The 27333-nt window shown below is 32.3% G+C and overlaps 1 protein-coding gene across 4 annotated transcripts in view; it reads left to right on the forward strand.

The window, feature by feature from the left end:
• The window catches only part of LOC140047210 (retinoic acid receptor RXR-alpha-B-like), a 67126-nt gene that overhangs the window by 20020 nt on the left and 19773 nt on the right, over positions 1 to 27333 (forward strand). For 3 of the 4 annotated variants that reach the window (XM_072092086.1, XM_072092090.1, XM_072092088.1), the window contains exons 2-3: positions 6675 to 7046; positions 25653 to 25832. In XM_072092086.1, the coding sequence (XP_071948187.1) occupies positions 6675 to 7046; positions 25653 to 25832 (552 nt within the window). Of the gene's footprint in view, positions 1 to 5837; positions 6121 to 6674; positions 7047 to 25652; positions 25833 to 27333 lie in introns of those variants that run through there. The other variant, XM_072092087.1, reaches the window with a different exon arrangement.

The following is a 27333-nucleotide window of genomic DNA, read 5'->3' on the forward strand; positions in this document are numbered from 1 at the left end:
TATTATTATTACTGACAGGCTTCTAGAGTAGGCCACTACTATACTACTAGGCCTAGTACTGGTGTAGAACTAGCTGGCATAATAATAGCGTAGGTGTAGATGTATTATGGTGTCGTGTGTGTAGTCTTACAGCTAAAACATTTATTTTTGTATACATAAATCTAATAAATGCTGTGTACTACTACCCGTATATTCAGCTGATTATAACAATACATTCAGCAACCCTATCAACCAACGATTTCTCACAGGTGACATCATTGTTCAGGTGGAAACATTGTGAAAATACTACAACGATATTGAATGTATTATTTATTACGAAAGCTGCATCTAGCATGAACATATTTCCTCTCTGACTGAGATCATGTTTTAAACAATAAAAGAAAATAAGGTTGCCCTAAAGAACTAGCTGTAGAAAATCACATAAAACAATGTTTCTCTGTCCCTGAACCAACATAATTCCAATAAACATGGCTATATCATACCAAATGTATTCTACAAAATAAACAGCCAGCATCATATAATAATTATGGTTTAAAATGTCAAAGACCAACTGATAAATGTGGAATTTGCGTGTATGGTGGTTTGATTCCATAATAGTAATACTGTATTTTGATGATGAACTATTGCATTTTCTATGTATATGTACAGGCGCGTAGCCAGAGGGGTTTTTATGGTTCGGGCAAACCCCCATTCCCGACATGCCCAATACCTCACCCTCATCTCTGAAAATCCTCCAAATACGTGCCCCACACAGTACAAAAGGTTAATTTGAAAAATTCGTTCGTGAATAACTCGATACCTTCTTCACTGTATGAGCGTATGTCGAGCGATACGTGTCTGTAAATTTACGAGTTGCAAATGAATTGCCGATTTTCACCTGAAATCCCTGGATGTAACATGATATTGATGCGTGTATCGTACTCATAAAGTGAGCTGGGGCACGAACGATTCGTACAAAGGACACCGCCAGACAATAGCGTACGTACCTATATTGTTTAGATCACGGCAGTCAGCATGCATAAAGTATACCGTAAATCTTCTAATTGTAACCCTGGGTTATTATATTATTCTTTGATTGTTTTTTAGGGTGGGTTACTACTAGAAGGGGATTACTATTAGAGTAGTGGGTTACTATTACTTGAAAATAGTAACCCACCCCAACTATTCCGGTCAGCAGCTCATAGCAAAATAATAAAACAGTACGGATAAACACATTTGTTTGAACAGAACTAACTATCTAACTAACTTATAAACTCAAAAACACTCAATCCTTCCCCACACCCGAGATCAACATGCATTATCTCCTTATTACTATCAGAGTAGTGGGTTGTTATTATTATAGATTGACTATTGACTGGGTTACACTATTACTATTAAAAGGAGGGTTACTATTATTAGAGTGTGGGTTACTATTAGAAGATTGATTAATATTTAATTTCTTCAAATTGCTGTAAATAAATATAGGTAGAGCTATAATAAGCATTGAATTTGCCTTCTCACACAAAGTGCTTTTTTGGGGGATTCCCCTAGACGTACGTACGTTCACATTGAACTTGAACGCAAGTGAATGATCAAAAAAGGTACGAATACGATCGTTTTGCTCATTGGTAGCATGCTGCATGAGAGTGTCTTTTCCGACTAATTAGAGGTGCTATTTATCATGAATGTTATGTGCGAGAGTATACCATTTCCGGCCATCTAGAGGTGTCATTTAACCAAATTTGCTTCGCCCCTCCAGATTTAGGATGGCTTTTAGGTAAGGGTGGAATTAAACGACATTAAACTCATTACAAACGTATCAGATTAACATAATTCGTTTTTGCTGTAGCATACGTCGATACACAGTACATAACGTAACCGTCTGTAAACTTCGCCTGGAAAGTAATACTACGACACATTTTGGTCCCTGGATGGAATATGATATCACGCGTTTGGACACAACGTTGAACGATTCGTACAAAGGGATACCGCCAGACAAGTGCGTACCTATTGTTTAATAGTTGGATAGCTGGCAATAATGAATGCATAATAGCCCTCCGACGTACTCGCGGTCAATGGAACGTCGCGGTTTTCTAGGCGCTGAGGCTACGAAGTGAACGCCAGCGATTTTTACAGTATTCCCCGACTCGACAAAAAGTACCTGTGTTCCCAGATATGGGAATAGGCTCCCCGACGAGGGGATAGAGCCCATGCGGATACACAGTTGATGATCTTAACCTGGATGTTTTACTATTTTCATGAGATTTAAAACATATTTTTTCTTAGAATATGCCAATTGCGCATTCTTTTGACATCATACTTTACTAACTTATGACGTCATAGGTACGTTATATGGTAATTTAAATATTAATTGGAAAGTTTAATACCACATTTATATAGCGGCTATTCTGAATTTATGCTAATTAACCTTTTTGATGTCTGACCGTATCATGTTCATTTCAACAGGAAAATGTTAGAAAATTGTTTTCCTGCGGTTTCTACATTTTTTTAGCATAGGATAATGTCATTTAAGCAGTTATAACATAATATATGACGTCACAACTACCTTATGACGTCATAGTTACGTCATATGGTAATTTAAATATGCTAGTTTGAAAGTTTAATGTCACATTTATATTTACTCGTAATGCACTTAGGTGGTCTAAAACCAACCGTTGAGGAGATATGGGAACTTCAAATGGTAAATGGCGGCCATTTTGAATTTATGCCAATTAACCCACTTTCCGGTGTCCGATTTCGATAAATTTTGGATATGATGTTTATTTGGACTATATCAACTAGACAACACATTTCTGTTGCATTTAACATCTAAATGATTTCCTCTTCATAAAATGACTTATTTGACCTTTGACCCTTCATATCTCAAAAACGCCCCCTCCCCGTCGCGATCAACATTCATATTCGTATTCTACAGCCAAAATTACCCCAGAAAAAGTACATGAAGTAAATTCTGCAAAAAGTGACACCTACACCTCAAATACGACTGGTCTATAACAATAAATTTAGATAATTAATAGAGTACAATGAATAGCATATAACGGCAGAGCATCCAGATCACGAGGTATGAATGGTCCTGGACCTTGACGTGAATCTGATGGCAGAAGGGGGCCATAATTCTTGACGGTACTTTTGCATATATCTACAGTACTATATTTATTTTTTGTTTTACATTTTTTTAGGCACATGGCAAAGGATTACCAATAGCAAATTTATCAATAGGTGGTAATCCCCTGACGCAGAGGCTATGAAGCAGTTTATTGTGGTAACCCCTACTTGTCTGAAATGATGAACTAGGTTGCACAGGGTAAACTGTGTACACTATACCTACGGTTTATAGTCCTTAAACGAGTACAGTACTTGTTCCACTACCAGAACTAGAAGCGAGTCAACTTCGAACCCTTGTTTATATTGTTGGCTTATTTGGTACGGTAAATAGCGACCTAGTGGATTATCGGGAACATATCAATCATGGACTGTGCGACAAGAAAAACAAAGGAGAAAAGATGTAATTTATCTTTCTGAATACATGATTAAATATGAATTTTAAATGATAAAAGTTACAAATATATTTTAAAATTATATATTCTTTATTTAAGATTTATTTTGTAACTTGTATGTAATCCCTTCAATTGTATTTTTTGTTGTTTTTGCAATGAAACTAAAACCTTGAAAATAGGTTGTTCTGAATAATTAACTTTCTGTAATGGCCTTAACAAAATGAAATCTGTGACATTTATATTTCTGTGTTTGAGGTCAAGGCTTTGCTTCTAATTTATTGTGTCTCTCTCAATTCAGCTTTTATATTGTGTTTAGGATAAGCATGATAAAGCATGATTTAGCCAATCAAAACTACCAACTTAACAACGTAATTACAGTAAAACCCCACCTTTTAGGGAATCCTATTCAGGGGACACTCCTATTTAGGGGACACTCCTATTTTGGGAAATCCATATTCAAGAAACATTCCTGTTCAGTCGTGAGTACTATTCAGGGGACACTCCTATTTTGGGAAATCCATATTCAAGAAACATTCCTGTTCAGTCGTGAGTACTATTCAGGGGACACCCCTATTTAGGGGACACCCCTATTTTGGGAAATCCATATTCAAGAAACATTCCTGTTCAGTGGATACTCCTATTCAGGGGACACCCCTATTTTGGGAAATCCATATTCAAAAAACTTGATACTTCTAATTATTGAACACCCCTATATAATGTGCTGCTTTTTTAAATGCGTAATATACAAGTAAATAAAAGTGTAGAGATATACAGTAATTTTAACCATGTCTCTTCATTTCGAGCAACCTGCAAGTGGCGCTAATTGGCCTGTCCACAACGAGATTGAAATTCATGCAGTGTGTTGATCAACTCATCCGAATAACGTACTGTGTGCACACAAGTTAGATGTGTTCTCTGAACCTCCAATTTTAAGTCCTTATCCAAGAAGATTTTCTTCTACCATCAACATTTGTCAAGGAGAGCCTTGAAACACAGCAAAGAGAAAAATTAATTCTTATTTTTATTACAGTGTATATTTTTGATAACTAACTATTATTAATGTAGGCTACCATTTTGTAGGATTCATCTTGTTTAGGATGATGTTTATGGTGACATTGACACAGAGATAGGAAACTGAATCATTCTGAACCAGAATAACTCGTGTCTAAGCAAGTTAGCTTTAGTACATCATTACATTGGGGGAAACTTAATACCAAGGAGATTACACAATCTAAGTTGATGCTTACTTATTATACAACATCTAAATTCTTCATTATTTATAGTTAATCTGTTATAATTATAACCTTTTCTAAAATAACTTTTCCTGTTTCTAGGCTAAGTAGGTATAAAAGTATTATTATTCTGATTGACTTTATTCTTTAGTAATTGTTTTTTGGTCAGCCAACATCGTCTCAAACATGATTGAATTTATTTGGTTGATTGTAGGGCAGGTCCAGGGTCAGAGGACGTTAGAATAGCACGCCCTCTTTTGACAGATAAAATTAAATGATTAAATTAATATCTATTTTTGACAGACTATTTATAGATTGTATTAAGTATTGTGAGCAATCAAGGATATCTTATCAGATTTTTACAAAATGAAAAATCAATATTTATAATAAAAAATTGAGCACTCAAAGACTGAGATGCAAGATGCAGAGAGCGACAGGGCGTGTTATTTAATATTTTAACCCATATACTCACACTCAACAAATGATCGATTTTCATGAAAATCAATATTGGAATTGTCTGTTAGCTATGTACAAAACGACAAAAAAATAAGACAAAACATTAAGCTATGGATTCCCAAATATAGTTATTACTATGTTTATTGTGGTTATATATATATAACTTTATTCAAAAACTGAAAAAATTAACTCTTAATTTCTGGTAATCCATGTATGAAATAAATTTTTCACAATAACATTTTCTTAATGAAAAATAAATAATTTCTTAATACTTATAAATAATAAGTAATGTCTTTCTTGCATTGTCAAGTAATAATACAATAAATGACCATGTGCACACTGATATACTTATGCAAAATATTAGTTGTGATTAACACTACTAATGTAACTGTAGATATTATGATTATAAATATAAAATAATTAAACTAAATGAAAATAAAACAGTCTATGTTTTGCTATTGAATTTAATGAAAGATACAGTAAGACAAAAAGAAATATTACAGAAATCAGAATCTATAGTAATAGTATATTATAGATTGAGAATTAAGTGAAGTATTTTGCAATATATCATTGCTACTATAGTACTAGCTACTATAATTGATTTTGCTATGGCATTGTGCTTTTCCTGTAGTGTATATTAAGTGAGGCAGTGCTGGTTATTGCAAGCTGCCTCTCTCAGTGCAGCAGTCCAATCAATGAAAAGCACTGTCAAGGTTACGATGCTAGAGGCAACTTATGCAAATCAGCATACATTTTAACTGTATATTGTGGCATTTAGAACCGTGAATACCGTACAACGGTGATCATTTCAGCATCGATCTCACACAGAGGTTGTCTTACTATTTGCGCTTTATTAGACAATGGATTTTACAATCAAGTGAATGTACTATTGTCTTGTTTTTTTACTGTTGATATTTCAAGTATTTAGGACATGCGTGAGTATTCCATAAGTTCAGCAGGCTAGTTAATAAATACATGTGGCAATTTTTACAACTTTGCCGCTGAGCTATGACTGTTACCATTTTTATTGGGGAACCTCATTTTATTATTAACTGTACTGTAATATAAATTGTAATCTACTTTTTATATTCTGTAAGGTAGTTTATATATCTACTGTGAATATTGTTTTAATCTGTTGTGGTTTACACTTCTGAGAATTTCAAAGCTACAAAATAAAATATGTAGATGTTACTATATCAGTGTACCGCCCATTTTATAGTTTATATTTTTGTTTTCCACATGCTAAGTTTGTAGTTTTTCTGTACCCAAACCTAGCAATAGGGTTGGGTACAATATTCTACAAACTATACAATAAGTCAGTCATAATTGTTTCAACAACACTTTAACAATGCGTTCAAAATCTGCAATAATTCTGTCCGGTACTGTACATGCTTAGTTTTTCTTTTTACAGTCAACGATTTTTTTGTGTACAATCTTTTAAGAATTCCTATTCACACTATTTTCAAGTTTATTTTATTTTTGTCTTTAGATTCAATAAGTCCAATATCAGCGATGAGTTCGGTACAGTCTCCCACGACTACCATGGGGTCATCGCCTCTATCAGCACATTCACACGGAGGTCTTGGCTCGCCGCAGATGTCTGGACCGCTCGGTCACATGCAGTCACCAAATCTATCAAGCATGAGCTCATCATCGCATGAAGATATTAAACCGATAATTTCAAATCCTTTAGTATACGCTCAACCACATTCGTCAATGCCAGGCATACCCCATCTACAGATTCCAGGCAGTCATATGCCTTCTAGCCAATTATCTGGGGGAGCTACCTCTCCCATGGGGCATATGCCGGGACAAAGCATGCATAAAAGCATATGTGCAGTTTGTGGAGACAGAGCATCAGGTAAGTCATTTATATTTTATGTGCATAATAGTGGTAATAGTTATTTTATACTGGTTTAATTTATCAACATAGTGTCTGGGGGATGTTTTTACATTGCAGGGAACATTTTGATTAAAAAAACATAGTTTGCATTGTGTTTTTAGCTTTACAATTTGATAAATTTTGTGCCTTTGGACCGGCCGACTCCATTCCTCTTACAAAAAACCTATCTAATCAACAACACGCTTTCCCTGCTGTCGTCAGACTTTAACATGCCGTTCCGTCTGCTCCAGTAGCCAATCATTGTTCAGCATTCCACAACCATGTTAAATTAAGTCAAAAACGATATGATTCTCTGCTTGACAAATAATATCTGTATTTTAATGGTATTTTTGCATTAATACATCGTGTATTCCATTCAGTAATGGAGTGTATATTATATTTAGCTGCCACATTTTATAAACACTCAAAACAAATTAAAAAAGCTCTCATTCAAATAACTTTATTTATTTTAATGGATATAAAGGTAATGCATGTTTCATATTTTATATTTCGTTTGTCACGTGTAAAAAATGTTATTCTCTATCGGATGTCTTCCATCAACAAATACTTCACTATGACAGAGATTTTAATTATTAAAAAAGATACGTGATTTGATTAAAGAATGCGTATGGTGGACTGCCTAACAATTAAACAAATGCGAATTAAATATGTGATTTTTCGCTCCAAATAATGACGTCCTTTCAATACCTTGCATAAAATGTAATTATTAACTTATAATTGCATTATTCCTGCCAAATTGTAATGACCTTGCCGGTCAATGCACTTTATGTAATACTTATTATCTTTACAAATGTCTGCAAAGACAATTATAATTGAAGGAGATAGATTCTGACTATTGTTCAATTTATTACACATTTATTTCACTATTTCTCCTCGAAAGCAACCTCTTTTAGCCCCCTTCTTATTTATGTAGCCTTCTAGTTTTATTAAGTCTTTTTATGAGTTAAGTCTAAATTATAACTTTGTACAAAATAGAGGAGATGTCTACGGATAAACACAAGACCCCCACTAGCCTTTGTCTTATGAATTCTTGACATTTTAACTTGGCCCTTTCCTGATTAAAATACTGATATACATTAAATTGAAATACAATTTGTAACAAATTTGTACAAAACCATGATTGATTGAAAACTACCATTTGAAATGCATTATAACATAATAATCTGTAGACATCCTTAGCCCAACAAAAATGGCGAACAACAGACCTTAGCCCCACTGACCATAGCCCAACAACCATGGTTGACCACTCTTTAAGAAATGCTGAAAACGCCCAGAATCAATGATATTGAATTCATCTTATGATGTAGGACGACAACGTAATACTACTACAATACTGTTAGAGGATTTGAACAATGCTGTTTTATCAATTGTTTTTACAGTGCTTAATGTTATAACATTGCACATTTAGTTGAAAAGCTTTATGATAGCAGTGAATGTTATGACTGTTATTGTAATAACATTCTGAAATAACATTTCATAATGATATACTCATTATAATGAATGAAGAAAGAAACGAAATTAGTAATGTAATATTGTCTTATAATGGCAAGAAATAAGACATTTATAATGTTAAAATCCAACAGTACACGATTCCTTTTGTAGGGAGTGAGATTATACTGTTGTATAGTACATAAGATTTATGAACAGCTCTAGGTAGGATAATAATATGAACAGTAATAATATGAAGTTTAAGATACTGTGATATGAACAGCAAGATCTTTCTCTAAATTCAGCATGGGCAGTGAGAGATTACAGTACATTGAAATTTTGGGTTATACTAAATTTAGCTAGCTATATTTTGTATTAATCTTAACCCCAGAAAATTTACAGTTTTTTGTTCATGGGAGACATACGTTACAGTATTTTGAGAAATTATATTAAGGGTGTAATTACGGATTATTAAGAAATAAAATTGAAAAACAGTTTGAGAGTTTAGTGTGTACACAGGACACACTGTTGTCATATAGTTGACAGATTTTATTATTCAGTTTAGACGTCCTGCCATCATAAAAATGAGACTAATATCCAGTGTAGAATTGATTTACTTCTGGTACTACAGTACTTAAACAGTTTGTGCCAAATTATTTTATTCCAGCAGATTAAACAACTTCTGTTGTTTAAGCTGGATGAAACTTTACCTTACAACTATTTGAGAACGGATTATAAAAATGAATATTATGACTGATTAATTCATGAATGCTCTCGAAATACGAACAAGCATACTGTACAATGCTACCGGAATCTGTTCATGTTATGAGCAAAACATTTCTATAAGCCACAGTGAATATGAGTGATTTTAAAATATTATTTTCTGCCATCAAAATGTTCTGTTTTAAAGTCTTTTTATTCTCTACATCATGTATAGTTTGTTAATGAATTTTAATGTTAATTTTATGTTGATTTTTATAAGCTGGGACTTCTGGCTTTAACGTCGTGGAACTTTATTTGCTCTTTAGAAATCCCAGACATAACAAATAAATGAATTATATGCGGTGGCATAACAGCTATGAGCGCTCACAGGCTAAACCCAGGGGCCCCAGAGCTCAAGTGGCCCCAGAGCATGAGCAGTCCAATGCAACTATCCAGCGTTGGAGGGCCCATTAGGAGTTCTAAACCAAGGGCCTTTGCCCTGTGCGTTACGCTACTGATTATATAAAGGAACATGCTTATAAAAATTATGGTTAATTCAATGTGTGTTAAACTTATAATAAATGTTATCGTTTCCATAATTAAAATGTTTTTATTGCGTAACAATGCGAATAATCTACTGTATTTAAATTTTAAAAGCATTTGATCATGAATATAGTACTAAAGTACTGAGTGTATAGCTCATGAATTACTCTATCGAAAGTATACGGTAAAGTACGTATAAAAAAAAGGGTAATGATATGAATTGTATGCAAGTGATACTAAGATTTATTGTAACAGCCTCTAACTTCACCATAGGTATGAATAAAACCTTATTCTGGTAATTAGCTATTGCTGTGGTATTGGCACGCTCTTATTTTAATGTTTTCCTTGTGGCGAGGTAATGCTTGTTTGTGGTCACAATTGCATTCATTCTGCATAAAACAGAAAAAAAAGTGCATTAAATTGACATTCACAAAAGCTATATCAAATTAATTGCTGAATTTGTTTTATATAAATGCTGGTTTTAGAACATTAAAGACCTTAAAATAGATGTTGCACTTCAAAATCCACTAAATCTGATGTTCATACGTCATAGCAAGTACAGTAAATTGTTACTTGGTTTTATTATAATAAAACATTAAATAAATGTTATTATCAACCCTTAAAAGTAATTTAATTAAATTTACTTAAACATACAGTATACAAATTTAGATATTCAAAAAGATGTTAGTAATAATTGGCAACAATTAGGGATGAGATTATCAATCAACAATGGCATTTACATAATACTTTTATATGCTTGAATTTAGCCTGAATTTTGGGTGTGAATATAACTCAGGATGGGGCACTCAATTATCATGATTCAGTTATAATGTTAAAATAAATGCTAGAAGATCAACAAGATCCAGTACATTTACTGTGTACAGTATATCACATTCACAAAAAATCCTAAATGTTACAGGTTTATCTGATTTGAAATAACATTGTACAGTTTCATTTGAAATGAAATAAACATGTGTTTTTGCATAATTAGTGCACAGTAATATCAAGAGTAACACAGCAATGTATTTTGCTACAGTAGTAGCTTTAGGCAGCATCAAAGAAAGGAATAAAATTTGTAATTGGTTAGCCTAGACATCTACAACGGCAAGTTTAATTTATAAAGGCATTTTGCTAGCTTTGAAATTCAAGAATGGAAATTTTGAATATAAAAGATGACTAAAATGATTTGAAAGGTGTTATTAAATATGTTGGTATTTAACGTAACCTTGCCATTGGCTGGTAAGCAAGCACAATAAAGAAACTTCTTTTGTTCATTTTCTCACAATATCTTCAGATTTTTGTTTCACCTGGAATAAGGAAATTGAATTGGCATTGCAGAATGTTTATTTTTTTTATTGTAAAAATAAAAAAATCCTATATTATTGGCTAACTGCAAAGAATTGTAATTATATAAGTACTAACATTTTATTTTTTAAGCTCAATTTATTATTACAATATTAAATTTGAATTTGGTATCTATAAAAAATGTTATAATTATACAGTACTACCTGTAGTATCACTTGCACATTTTTGAAAGGTTTCTAGAATGTAAACAGAACGACCCATAAACTTCCTTACTGTATGTAATTATACTGTAGAATAACGAATACAACTTCCTTGTCTGTTAAAGCAGAGTATAGGTAGTATTACAGTACAGTACTGTACAGTATATTCACACCTGTGTTACAGCGGTAGATGGTAGTCTGGGTTCCAGACAGAGTTTTGACTTAATATAAGTATAAGATAAAAATGTTGGCACATATGGCGTTTCATACGTATACTACTTGAGGTTGTATTTTCAGACAAAAAATTGAAACGTTGACTGGTGGACTAACATAAAGGACAATAAATACAGATTCGGGGCAAGTCTAGTAGATAGCACAATTTAAAGATAAATTAGCTAAAAAAACAATTATTTTTGTTTCAATTTTGTTGGTTTATAATATAAAGATTATTATTTTTTATTTTCAAAAATATACTGTACATTAATTATTATACAGCAGTATAAATATATTATAATTTTCAGGTCAGTTTACTACACATATTTATTATTATTTGACAAGTGGATTCTGGGAATTTCTCTACTAACAATGGAATGGTTGAATAAAGTTCATTTGGTTATTCTCAGTCTATCATTAACCTGGATGGTCAACCTACATTCCTGACCCACATTGAAGACCAGACTTGTGCTAATTATATCATTGAAGGATGTAAAGCTTGTTTGTTTGTTATCAGCTAAGACTGTTATAGATACTTGATGTCTTCCAGTATAATTGCTACTACTGGTCTGTACAGTAGTGCTATGTATTTGTACAGGATTTTCCTTCACTTCAAAATCCCAAATAATGTTTACCGTTAAGTCTTTAAAATGTTTTAAGAATCATATGTTTTCTGGTTATTTGCATTATTAAAACTAATAAATGTTCTAGAAATGGAGTTAAGTGGAACAACTAATGTTTGAAATATTCTAACTTTATTTGCTTCTACTTTTTATTATTTAAAATTATTTCTCTATACAATTCTTATTTTAGAATGATTTGACATACATCATATCATCATATATTAAATATTATTAAATTTAAAGAAAAAATTTATTTATTTTTTTTATTTATTCGACTTCTCACTAACTCAGTTAGTGAAGGATCTGGACCAACAGGTGGTAAACACCTCTAAAACGGTCCAGTCCCAATTTGCACAGTGGCTGTGTGTGACAGTGGCTGTGTTTGTGTGGACTAGTACACCGGGGTAACCCCCTACTCGTCTCAAAAGATGTACTAGGTTCTTTAAAGTGCGCATGAGCTATGTGTACACTGGACCTACGGTTTATAGTCCTTATCCGAGAAGACTCGTTCTACCACCAGAACCATGGAGCGAGTGAGCCTCGAACCCTTGCCGATGTTATAGCTACGTAATTACGGTTCCACTGTCTTAACCGCTCGGCCACTCACTCGTGACCAGTAAATTGCAGTATTGCTTGCATACAATATTGCAAATATTTTTTTTTAGTATTATTTTATTATGGGTTTTCCCCGACCGTGTAGCCTTTTGATTTCATGACGCCCCAAACAGCTACATAAATAATTAACATTCTTTACTGCGCACACTCAGAAACTTTTACAAAGACTGTTTTACGAAACACGTAAATAATAATAAATTACAAAACTACAGGAATTGTTTTATCCAGACTACTGAAAATTATTAATTAATAGCTGTTGAAACACAAAAATAATAATAAATTACAATACTACAGAAATTGTTTTATCCAGACTACTGAAACTTATTAATTAATAGCTATTGAAACACGTAAATAATAATAAATTACAATACTACAGAAATTGTTTTATCCAGACTACTGAAAATTATTAATTAATAGCTGTTGAAAACTCTGTTGTACAAATGTGCAAGAAACCTCAATAAAAATCAACACAGGGAAATTGATTTACTGCTAATTACATGTAGCAATAAAAGCTTTAATGTTTATTTATAGTTAACATTAGGTTTTTTACATATCCTATTAAAATAATTTGTACATGATACTGTTGCTAAGCTTGCGAACATGTTCAAAAGATTAAAATCCTAGCTTATTCCATTAGATTTGGATTGGTATGGGTGAATAGCCTCCTCAGAAGGCTATTGAACTCCTGTTCTGAACTACAATTGGCTTGTAAAACCTACCCCAAGGCTGCCCAGCCTACTCCAGATACGTTGTCGTCTTGTGTGCAATTGGCTAAGAAACCAAGCCCAAGGCTGTCCGCTTATTCTATATCCAGTGTGTGTCCGTTGTGTGCAATTTGCTTATAAACCCACCCTAAAGCTGCCCAGCCTAGCAAGCATATTATATCATCATTGGGTAATAATATTGGTAAATACACCGATAACTACAGTATACTTGTTCTTGTCGATAGCTACCACTCTATCCCAACGTTCAGCAAGAGATCTTTTTCTGAAGATAAATGTGTGCTTAAGTATGCACCTTCAAGCTTTACTACTAAGCCTTTTAAGCACTTCACTGTCAGTCTAACATTTTCACAGAGCATTAGTTATAACTCACTTCTTATGATAATTAATAGAAATGCATAATTGTTATGTAATTTATTTTTCACAAAAATCTAATTTCTTAAGAGGTTTTATACAGTACTGTTTTTTTTATGACTGTAGGTATCCACCTCATTTTTTAAATATTTATTGTGTTTGTTGAGCTGTGATTTTGTTCTATACGGTAAAGATAAGATTTTATCTTCATTATAAAAGAATAACGAAACATGCTTGCATACAAATAGACATAAAAAGAACATCAACTATTTTATTACCATGCTTTTAGCTCCACAGACAGAATGGTGAACTTATGCAACAAATAGTAGGTTGAACTCTTGTAGGCTCTGCTAAACAAATCAATCTGACATCACTGAATCATGACTGCTGGCTGTTGAATATGATACGGTATGCAAAACTACCTCATTGAATATTCAATATTTGTGATTTGTTCATTGAGTATGATAAAATGAATAATGCAAATACCTTAATGAATATTCATGAATATGATAAGAATAATTAATACAAATATCCTAATGAATATTCATGAAGTTTGTGGAATACTGTATGAGCGTAAAGATTGTAAATATTGGAATTAGTCTTTTTCTAAAAGTCTTAAAATTCTGATTTGTAAGAATTTTGATTAAGATTAATTTAAGTGTATTAGTACTTAGTACTTTTTGTAGCAAGCATATTGGTTATTATGATACTAGGTTCATTCTTTGTGATTGCCGTCTAATGTACCGTACTATAACAAATGTAAACCACAGCCATAGAATTTTGTTTAAGGCTATGTTCAGACCCATGGCGTTAGACCGTTTTAGCGTACAACGTTACTAGCAAGGTCACGTTACAAACCGCAGAGAAAAAAACGAGGTGTTCAGACCCATAGCGTATGATTATCGTTACAATGGAAGTACGTCATTCAGGTTGTTTCTAGTTGCATATTCATGTGCTCTTACCCACGTGTTTTCATCATTATTTCCACTGTATATAGGCCTAGATCTCAGCCCTACAATTATGACAAAATTTGCCGTAAATAAAACATACCTCAGCATTTATTTAAGAAAAATATAGTAAAGCCAAATTTCTGTTTCTATTGTTTTTATTTTGTAGTAAAAAACATTTTCCCCAGGCTCTTGTGTTACGAAAATAAAGAGCAGGCCTAATGATGAAGAAACAATTGTTTGTGATTAGTCTATCCAGTCCAGTCAAAGATATATATTCTTTGGTCCAGTCGGTTGAAAATAACCCTTAACTTGCTAATAAAAGGGACACAGCTCCCCTTGTTTGTTTACTGAATTTTTTAGGAGTTAGGGGGTTTTCAGCATTAAACTTGTCCAGTCTAGTCTGCCTTGTATGAATGAAAGTGACTTGATGTCCCACGCCAGTTTTTAGCTTGAATGAAATGCGTGAATGGCTCAAGGCCTAGCTAGGCCTAAAAGCGGATGGGATCGTAGTCTCTATGTTTAAATACAAGGTGCATGTATTTATGTTTATTTGTTAGAAAATATAATGGTAATCCGTTGATAGTAGTTTGTAGCCTTTGTAACAGTTGTATTTGTAGTGTAGTTAGGCCTTATTTATTCTGGCCTTTTTGTTATTGAAATCCATCTCACACATTGACGATACAAGATGTCAGCCTAGGTCAAACCTTGTTTCGCGTCATAACAGGAAACGTTCTGATTGGATACAACGTTGACTTACAGTAGCGTCGTACGCTAAAACGGTACTATCAACCGTTTTCCACTACAACGCTACAACCGTTGTACGACGCGTTGTACGCTAATCCCCAACTGTTCAGACACACATTCTTTTAGCGTCGTACGCTAAAACGGTCTAACGCCATGGGTCTGAACAGGGCCTTAGAAGATAAATTGTATTATTCTGTTAATGAATAATTCCTTTTTCAATTCACCTTCTTCAGTGTGTCGTATATTAACGATTAATACAAACCTATTTTTATTACAATAGAAAAAGGCGATTTGACATAGGAGTATTTTAAAATTTTAAGTAGAATAATTTGCATGATAACTTACAATAATGCACTTTAGTGTTATTAACATAATATTTCATTAGAAAATAGATGTGGACCTAGTTTAAAATGCTAGTTCACAAAGACCTTTGCTTTGTAAAATAATATGTTGATATCATATAAACTTGGAAATGACCCACTTGTAATAACTGATGATATAAGTACAGTTGGTTAAAACTCGTCATGTGTTTATCATCGTAGAATATATTCATCTCATCTACAGTAGTATTTAATGTCCCTCTTCAAAATACTTCTTATTTTACCTCATTACTATTTTCAAGCTTAATTACCATGGAAACCAAGATGCAATGCTCACTTAAGGAAGAACATAGTGACTTATAACATTAAAAATGTTTTCATTTTTAGTTGCTTTAATGTACAGTTTTCTATGGATATTTCTATTGTTTTTAAATTTGTTTTATAATGGCACACACAAAGTCCAAAGTTTTCATTCCAAAGTTTTCTTCCAAATTCTTCCAAACTCTCCTCCCAAACTCTGCGTCCAAACTCTTTTCCCAAACTTTTCTTCCAAACTCTTCTTCCAAACTCTTCATCCAAACTCTTCTCCCAAACTCTTCTTCCAAAACTCTTCCTTCCAAACTCTTAATCCAAACCCTTCCTCCTAAACTCTTCGTCCAAACGCTTCCTCCTAAACTCTTCGTTCCAACTCTTCTCCCAAACTCTTTCTCCTAAACTCTTCCTCTAAAACTCTTTTTCCCAAACTCTTTCTCCCAAACTTTTATCTCAAACTCTTCTCCTAAACTCTTCTGCCAAACTCTTTCTCCTAAACTCTTCGTTCCAACTCTTCATCCAAACTCTTCCTCCAAACAATTCCTCCTAAACTCTTTGTTCCAACTCTTCATCCAAACTCTTTGTCAAAACTCTTTCTCCCAAACTCTTTTTCCCAAACTCTTTTTCCCAAACTCTTCCTCCCAAACTCTTCCTCCAAACTCCTCCAAACTCTTCCTCCAAACTCTTCCTCCTAACTATTCGCCCCAAACTCTTCCTCCCAAACTCTTTTTCCTAAAATCTTCCTCTCAAACTCTTCCTCCCAAACTTCCTCTCCTAAACTCTCTTTCCGAAAGTCTCACAAATATTCAGCAAAACTCTTTCTCCTCCAAACTCTTCCTCCCAACCCTGCATTTAAACACTTCCTTCAAACTCTACCTTATCAATGGTTGTAGTACAAATTCACCATCTTAAACTCAGCTGCCATGCATTAATTTCTAACCTGAGGTGGACAACAAGATTTTATGTCCATCCCATGGGAGGAAGTATATAATATTATTGCTGTACTTCTCATGGGGTTCACATTAAACAACCAATGTAATAACTTATCCTGTCATTGGAACAATTGTCAAACTATGTCTTATATTTAATGTGATTTTCAACAACACATGTGTAATTTTTAATGACATTTAAATATTGATTAATTGTTATTCTCAGTTTTACCACCCATTTTGAAGAAATTTCTTCGGTAAAATGATACTGCTTCATCTTTAAAATCATAATTAAATGAACCTTATAATTATTGCTTACATTACAACCCCTACTTAGTATTATACTAACTGACAGGCTTAAATACACTGAATATATAGTATATCTGTATCAATAACAAAAATAACAAACATTTTTTTGCAGGAGTTTTGTTTCGCCTTTGAACTTGTTTAGGATTCATTACTGTAAAGGCTATACTACAAAATAATAATGTTATTATTAAAATTGATTGTACTTGAGTACCAGTGTATCAAAAATATATTTTGTGTTAGTATGATGCTATATAACATATATTAATACAGGGAACATTTTCGCCAGTGTAGCATAGCAAAAAGCTATACAAAACAACCTTATTGCTACACATTTTGAAAATTGTGTAGCAAAAAATACAATACAAAACTATGCTTTTCGACTTAAAAATCAGTTTGATTAGCAAAATTGCTAAACAAAATTTTTAAATAACATTTTTCCCTGATTAATATAAATGTTATGTACTGATGTCATATTAATAAAAATGTTGTATCTACTGTATGGTAGAGATAAGTATAGAAATAGAGAGAATCAATACTAGATCTAGATGCTGTATCGCAGGTGCTCCTGTTGGTACAGTAGTTATATTAAACCAGGCCAAGTAATTTTCAATGTACAGCCATGCCTGCTGCATAGCAGTATTAGAGACACGTTTTCTACACTTATGTTGTTATGAGCTGTAGGGAGCTGAGCCTAGCAATTACGCTCCAGCTGTTCCATCCAGATTGGATTCCTTTCACCATGGAAATTTGATCTCTTTACCCAATCCGACAGCCTAGCCAGATCATATTCATAACAGCTCATGCATACATTATGCTAACCAGGTTTGGCAGTGGCGTCATCATTTGCAAATGGTACCATGATTTTATATATTGCCTATTAATGCAGGTTTACAAGCATTCTTTTTTTTCTCATCGTACAAGTTGTGGGTTGTAGTTATACCTACTTTAATGATACCATGGTATATTAGATTGATTGATTTTTTTCAACACAATTTTTCTGTTTGTACAAATTGTTACTAGCTACAGTATAGATAATATACCAACTGTTATAAAAAGTTATTGATCGTTAATATCTTGCATGTTGTTGTGTGGCTAATAAATAGCATACAATTCTTCCAGTAGTCAGTAGACTGTGAACTATGTTAATCTACAGAAATAGCGCTTGGTAATATTTTACAACAATGTTGGATTACCCTATGATGTTTTCACATTTTTCAGTTATTAACAAGGTTACTTTAATTTCAAATAGAAATTAAAATACCTAATAGTTTTAAAACAACACACTGTATACTAAGTAATACCACAGTCATGTACACTACATGGTGAATCCTTTTTCAGTTTAAATTTTATTTCATTCAGTATAATATTATTACTAATACTACCATCATTTTAAAATGAACTCACAAATTCACTATTACTGTAGTTACATGTTATATAATCTTAAAAAATGCCTATTAATCTGTACAATTGGCATTGATATCATGGATTTCTGAAAAATAGACATTAAGCTATCCAAAAATGTATGGTAGTATTTGCCACCAATTTGATACTGCTTTCGCAAATAAACTGGCCATGGATTATAATGTGATTTTTTTAAAGGTTTATCTTTGCTATAGCATACTTTTTGTTTGGACCAATATTGAGCACTGTGGCTATGTAGATACATTCATTTTAAATTGTAATATTATTCATATTACTGTAGGTAGACCCTTTTCCTAATTGTCCAACCATCTGCACCTTACCCTGAGGCAATCCGCCCTTGACATTCTGCCTAGAAATTGCATTCTGTTCAAGTTCGTTACAGTCGTACTTCACATGGATGTAATTGTAATTGTACTTTTGCTCATAACACCAAAAATTGTAAGTTGTATACCAACTACATATCTAGTCTTTGAAATATTTAATGGCTGGTCTACTACTTCTATAGTACTAATATCTACTCAGGGACAAGTGTGTTTATTCAAATTCTATTTTTTTTAAGTAAATTTATTTTGGTAAATCTTGCTGGCAAAATCAGCGTTGGCAGAACACTGGACATAACAAATGTGTTACTACTAATAAAGATCTGTCTACACTATCAAACTAGTTTGACAGAAAGTGTGATGTGTCCAAATATAGTAGTGATATGCCCAAATACAGGTATGGTAGTGATATGACATCATCATGTCCAAATTGTTTTGTCCCATAAAGTTTGATTAATAGTGTCGACAGTACAAGAGTGATGTGTAAAATCAGTTGATGCAAAGATGTGTGTTTTACTCATTTAGTCATTATTTGTTTGTCAGTATTGGTTAAGGTTATTGTGACATTTTCTTCTTCTGATTGATCAATTTGTATGCCATCGTGTGTCCGTATCACATTGGCTAACTTAGAACGGTCAGTTTACTTCCGTAGTCCATCGACAATTCATGACAATTTTACACCATACTGTCAAATCAATCTGAATGTGTTACTTCTGTTACAAATTTCTTTAATTGCTTTTAGTTAATACTTCATATTCCTTTGTTGTGGATTTGTTAATATATAATATCTGATTCTTCTCAATAGTAATAATAATACTACTAGTGTAATAATAATCAGAGTTTAGGATTTCGGCCGTTACATTTTAGTAACAGATGGTTGGAGACATTGACTGATCACCGTACCTGATATTTCCAATGCAGAATTTTCTTCCATACTCCACATTCTATCATGTATTCATAGACATTTGTATTGTGTTTATTGATGATAAGTATGTTTGCTATTGCTAAACTATCTTTGTTTACTTAAACACAAATGTGATAAATGTTTTCCTGGTAGGGACTTGCTTACCTTGATGAACTAAGTTTAAACATTTATTAATGACATCATCATACAGATATTTGACTAAGAAACTCTATATGTGTAAAGAGTCCAAATGGAATGGATTTAACTATAAAGAATGAAGTAATTGTAAGTAAATTGTGCTAAAACAGAATTACAGTAAGTGCAAGCTATTGGGTTGCCGTCGATTAATAAATAATGAAAAATGTGAATGAAATAATGAAATAAAGTATACATTTGTAACATTTAAAATAAACTTTTACAGTATCAATGTAGTTAAATGGGCATTACACTGCAGGCAGTTACTGTGTAAATGAGCATTAGTTAGAAGCCTAAATTACACCAGGCAGTTACTGTGTAAATGGGCAGTAGGTTGGAAAGCACCATAAACAACACATAATGTTATTTATCATAAACCATGAATACAATGTGAACAGATCAAATAGCATGTTATGAATATTTGATGTGAATGGTTTGTTATGTCTCACTTCATGGTACGATACCTCCAAAGAATGAATGCTATTTCCCTTCCCTTGTTTAAGTACAATATAACTATTTTTCAATTTGCAGTGATTTAACATGTAAATAAAGATTACTGAAGCGCTAAGCGCTATTAAATAATGGCCTGTGTTGTGATGGAAAAAATTATCCAAGGCCAATGTTAATGAATGCATTTGCAGCTAAATCTAAATATTTAATTCATTTATTCTAGTCTATGCAGATACTACACCAGACTTCTCTCTATCTTTCTCTTTCTAAAATATAATATCGCATATGTGGATCCAAACGATCCCTTTCTCCCTTAAAAATCCTTGATCCTCATTTACATATTATTGCATATTAATCAGCCAAGTAATAGTTGAAAAAAGATGATTTGAATGGTTTAATTCGGTATTATTTTATATGATTTGTATTTTTCCCAGATGTTTAAATTTTATAACAAGTTATTGGATGCGGTCTGTTTACTTTACCACATACTACAAAAAGTAATAAAAAAATTGATCAAATTAAAATAAAAATACCACACACCCTGATTCTGAGAAAAGATATGGAGCCCACATGTTTTGAACTGAAAGCTGTAATAAATGTCATAGACTGCCAGTTACAATCCATACTAAATGTACATTCACATTCCATGGACCAAATATCACTCACTCGCAGGTTGAAATTACTTTCTTTAAAGTGGAGCTCCACCCAGAAAATTACTATTTTTCATACATTTCAACTATTATTTAAAAATATCATCCCTTATACTTCATATTTTTTTGAAATTGTTTTCAATGAGTACGATTTTCTTAAAAATCACGCCTTTTTGCGTTTTGGGGGGATACCTTGTAATTTCCTATTCTTTTACATGCAAAAGGGGGGTATATTTGAATAATCCTAAAAAATTCATTTCTTCACCAAAAAAAAAATTTAAAATGTATATTTATGTAATTTTTCCAGATCTTTCTATTTCTGGTATTTTTATCACGTATACATTGCGCAATTTTGCGTAAATAGACACTTTCCCCCGTTCGGGTCCAATTGGGTTTTTTATTTTGCTAGGGAGTACGATCACGTGACATTTTTCACAATCACACTACTGCAGCTGGCGATCTGTTATTTTGTCGCGATGTTATTTTTGACGGGCGAAAAGTATATTAAAACATTCTGAATGTGACCCTATTATGTTTCACAGTGTAATAATGTGATTATGAGACTATTACTAAAATGTCAAATTTAACGAGATTTGAGAAAGATGTGGCTATACAATAAAGCTAGGCCTAGGCCTACTAGAGTGTAGGTATGTACCGATGCTGCTTAGTGGCTTGGCCTCTAGCTAGGCTAGGCTGACAGCAGTGAAGTTTGTTTTGCTTTCACCCGACCTTGGCCTACCCACATGGGCCATGATAGGGTGCCTGAATAGTTGCTTTTCAGTCAGGTCTAAGCTTGCACATCGCTTTACTATTCTTTACTACTTTTGTTCTGTATAAGATTTTGTGTTTCACAATTCTTAATATGCGAGAAAACCCAGGAACGATAAATGGGGCGAAACGACCATGCCTATGAATACATAGGCCTCTAGACAAAAATTCAAGGCTAGCTAGGCTGAGCAGACGGCTTAGCTAGGCCTAGCCCTAGCTTAAAGTTAAAAGCAATCTGATAAGATTATAATGCTGTTGTTGTACAGTGAAAATCATGAGGTTACATGTAAATTATACTGACATTCTTATCGGAAATATTACTTAGGCCTAAACAAATCGTATTAATTGTGTGTATAAAATTTATTCCCCATTTTTCGACACATAATTTACCAAAGGGAAGAAATTTCCACAATGCGTTGACCAGCGACTAAAACGCGTCAGTCGCTAAGTGTAACGCGTTTCATGACGTATTGTAAACTAATAACCCCTAAGTTACTGAAAAACTGTAATTTGTTAAAAAACACTATTTTCTGACCGATTTTTTAGAAATGAGTTTTTGGAAAATATTTCTGTATTTTTCCTGGTTTTTTTTATGTAATCACTTTCAATTAAACATACTTAAACATAATATAAGCTGAGAAAGTCTGAGTGTAGCTCCACTTTAAGGTCTGTCTATACTATCAAACTACTGTAGTTTGACAAAAAAATATGATATGCCCAAATATGGTAGTTATATGACATATATAGATGGGCACATCACATTTTTTGTCACAAAGTTTGATAGTGTGGACAGATATTATGGATTTGTAAAAGTTTTGCATCCACATTTATTTGAGTTGCTTTTGTATCCTTGAAATTTAATTTTATTATGAATTCGGAATAAATGAAAAAAAAAATTATATTATATGGTGAACAGTTCGATAAGAAATAAAAAAATCCAATTGTCTTTATTGATCCTATCGGAAATAATTCATAGATTTCCTCATCTTCCCTCCTACTGCTCCTCATCTTGACAGTTTCAGTATAATAATTATCACCAGGTAGGCCTACTGTAGTTTATATATCTTCCTCTATGCCTGTAAATTGACATATAAAATATATAAATATAAAAATTACAATGTACAAAACTGGATATAATGCAAGAACAATGGTGTCCCAAATTGGTTACTGGAATAATAATAATACGAATTTGTAATGCGCCAATTCCAGCAGTAAGTGTATGAGAGAGCTCAATTTGAAAGAAAAAGATGAGTTTTCAAGGCAGATTTAAAGGCGAATGTAGAAGAACATGATTTAATAGAGCCGGGTAGGTCAGTCATTCCATAAGTGAGAGGCAGCAGAAGAAAAGGTGCTTAGGCATAATGGTGCTTAGGATAATGTACCGGTATATCCATTGAGAAATATTCAATGAAATAGATAAACTATTAAGTATAAATTTATTAGAAATGTTAACATGTTTAGTAATGTATGTTTAACACACACAAAAAAATGTGTAAAACAGTTCTGTTTCCTGTTTTTGAACAAAAGCTTCTACATGTAAATTTGATTGTGTAAAGGTTAAAAGACAAGGACATTATCTGGGAATCAGGAGCACATAATAGAATATAACTGTATAATAATGCTAAAGAAGCTATTCTACTAGCATGATATGAGTAGGTACATACATACTCTGCAGCTGTTTGCACTGTGGTGGCCTTCACCTAAACAATGTAGTACAGTAATACTTAACATACTGACAGGAAAAACCTTGCAAGATGCAATAGTATTTAATACATGACTGAGTTTACTAAGTTTATGTTATTCTGCTAACTAGACCTTATTACTTTATAATGGGTAGATTTAGCCAATTTAACTTTTATCCTAAATTGGTAGATCTGATATTACTTTATACAAATAGTACTAATAGCTCTGAAAACTTTATACTAGTACAGTACAGTACTTGTTGTTTCATCATCAGATCCTGACTTATTTCTCCATATCATCAGATGACTTGGCTAATCTCCTACTTGTATTGTATAACTATAGAGACACATAATATTATGTTTTGAACAATTTAATATATTGCTTACCGTATTTATACCTCAACATTGTTGAGCAATATTTTCTTGTCCTATTATCATGTCTAAAAAATTATAATGTTTGTTTTTCCTAAAAATATTAATCATTAGAAATTAAATATACAGCTATTTACTGTAATAGAATATTGTAAGTTCATTGTCCGTCATAATTGACTTGTTCTTTATTGTAAATTATAAACAAAGGGCTCTCATTACATTGCAAAATATGATGAACATTATACCCCAGAGTGTGACTAATGATTATCATTGTAATAATTGTTATTTTTGAATATAATAATAGTATTGTGAAATTTAATTTATGGGATTTTGTTGATGAGCATTGTGAAATTTTGACATGATATCCTTTGCACTGATTTTATTTATTTAATCACACTCTTGTTTATGACAAGACCAGCCAATTCTTGTTAATATAATAACTTATTTCTTATTTTCTTCACTTCTTTATATGACAATATACTTATAATTCTTGAACTTTAATATTTACCATGCAGAACTTATTTCTCCATGGATTGACTAACTTTACATTATATGACAATAGACTTATTTATTCTTTGCACTTATTTAGCATGCAGAACTTATTTCTCCATGGATTGACTAGCTTCACATTATATGACAATATACTTATTTATTCTTTGCACTTATTTAGCATGCAGAACTTATTTCTCCATGGATTGACTAACTTTACATTTTATGACAATATACTTATTTATTCTTTGAACTTAGTACCATGCAGAACTTATATCTCCATGGATTGACTAACTTCACATATGAAAATATACTTATTTGATATTCTTTGAACTTATTTACCATGCAGAACTTATTTACCATGCAGAACTTATTTCTCCATGGATTGAATAGCTTCACATTATATGACAATATACTTATTTGATATTCTTTGAACTTAGTACCATGCAGAACTTATTTCTCCATGGATTGACTAACTTCACATATGAAAATATACTTATTTGATATTCTTTGAACTTATTTACCATGCAGAACTTATTTACCATGCAGAACTTATTTCTCCATGGATTGACTAACTTCAAATTATATGACAATATACTTATTTGATATTCTTTAAACTTATTTACCATGCAGAACTTATTTCTCCATGGATTGACTAATTTACATGCCAATAAATGTACTGATTGACTAGTGTAACACCACATTACAATAAACTTATTATTTCTATACTATTACTACAGTAAGTGTACATTTTGACAACAAAATGAAGTCTACCTTAATAACACAATAGTTGTGATTAATTATTATTACCAAATCTAGTAAATTGTGAAAAAGATTTGATTTATTTTGTTGTTTAATGAAGCGATTATAACAAGCTGAAGTTAATTTTAACATGTTTGTCCTGTGCGCTCGCTGACCCATGCAAAGGACCAAAACAAATCATTCAATGGGTCATTTTATGACCATAGGTCAAATGGTTACTTAAGGGTATGTAGACAATACAATTTTTTTTTCTTAATTTTTGCATTTTTCTATTTCATCAGGTAAACATTATGGCGTGTATAGCTGTGAGGGTTGTAAAGGATTCTTTAAACGAACAGTACGTAAAGATTTGTCATATGCGTGCCGAGACGAAAGGAACTGCATTGTAGATAAACGTCAAAGGAATCGCTGTCAGTATTGTAGATACCAAAAATGCATTGCCATGGGAATGAGAAGAGAAGGTACAGTATGTTTAGCGCTGAAATTATCAAACAAAGTTATTGCTCACACTTGCCCAAACCTATTGTCCAAATCTATTGCCCACACTTGTACAAATCTATTGCCACACTTGCTTAAATCTATTGCCCACACTTGCCCAAATATATTGCCCACACTTGTACAAATCTATTGCCCACACTTGTCCATATTTATTGCCCACAATTGCAAGATATAACTTGTAATGGACCAAAGTTAAAAGTACCTCAAATTGTTGTCATCAATTTCTTATTAAAAAAGATGCAAAGAATGTAAAACATTATATTTTTGGCTCATCCAGAATTTAAAATTCAAATAATATGTATAAATAAACAATTGTTCTGAGAATATCTAATATCCTTCTTCAAAGCTTTGAATAATTTTCTTTGTACATAAAATACTCATTCGTCATAAAGCTCTCAGATCATTACTTATTAGTCAATGATGTTGCTGACCATTTCTGATTAGTTTGAACGGTCAGCCAGTTATGGCCAGTGGGTGGAATGAGACAACGACGGAACGTTGCATATTATACGTGATTGATGGTGATGATTATGTGCTGATCATCGCCAGGGTTTGACCACTCTGCATCGTACATAATCACGTTCATGCATAGAAATGAATAAAAAGTGACGGTCATTTGTTATATTTTATGTGTCTGGTCAAATTATGCTTCCATGACTCATATTCATTATGTGAACATAATATGTTTTAGGAAGATATGAAATTAACAATCTATTCTAAATTACTTCTGATACATTCTCTATTAAAAATTGCAATTAAATCTTATTGTCTACTTTTTATATTCATTTTACCCCAGGCTAATGCAAAAATCCAATACAATATTTTAATATTTGAAATTATACAAAATGTATAGATTTTTTAATGAAAATTATTTTTTATTTTCCTAAAATTTGATGTTTAATCATTATCTATTGATTTTAACAATGCACAGCATATTGTATTGTTCAATAAATGACTTCATGGTTTTGTTATAAATAATGACATTTCTATGATATTCGTTTATTAATAACTTGATTATTTAAATAAGGTATTAATGCTTCTGTTAAACCAAAAATACTGATAATAATTTACAGTAATGATAACTGTAGCAGCAGTCATTGCCCTGACTGGGCAGACGTATAAAAACTCTTAAATCATCCTATTCTAATTATTAAGCATCTGCTTGTTAAATATATATGCATATTGAAATGCTTTATTGTTTTTGCCATTTTATTTCTCAGTTTAATCGATGTGCCTTCAAATTAAGAATAATAATTTTCTTTTCTTAAAAAGTTATCAGATTTATAAAATATTTATTATTTACTTATTTTACAACTCCCTGTAAATTATGTTGTATACAGTTTTGTATAAAGTGTCCATTTAAGCACATGGTGTTTATTGTAAATATTTTTTGTAAGCAACTCTGCAATAGAGTTGAACCAAGGTGCATATCTGCGAATCAAAACCACAAAAAATATGTGCCAT

This window comes from Antedon mediterranea, chromosome 4, assembly GCF_964355755.1.
Source record: "Antedon mediterranea chromosome 4, ecAntMedi1.1, whole genome shotgun sequence".
NCBI lineage: Eukaryota > Metazoa > Echinodermata > Crinoidea > Comatulida > Antedonidae > Antedon > Antedon mediterranea.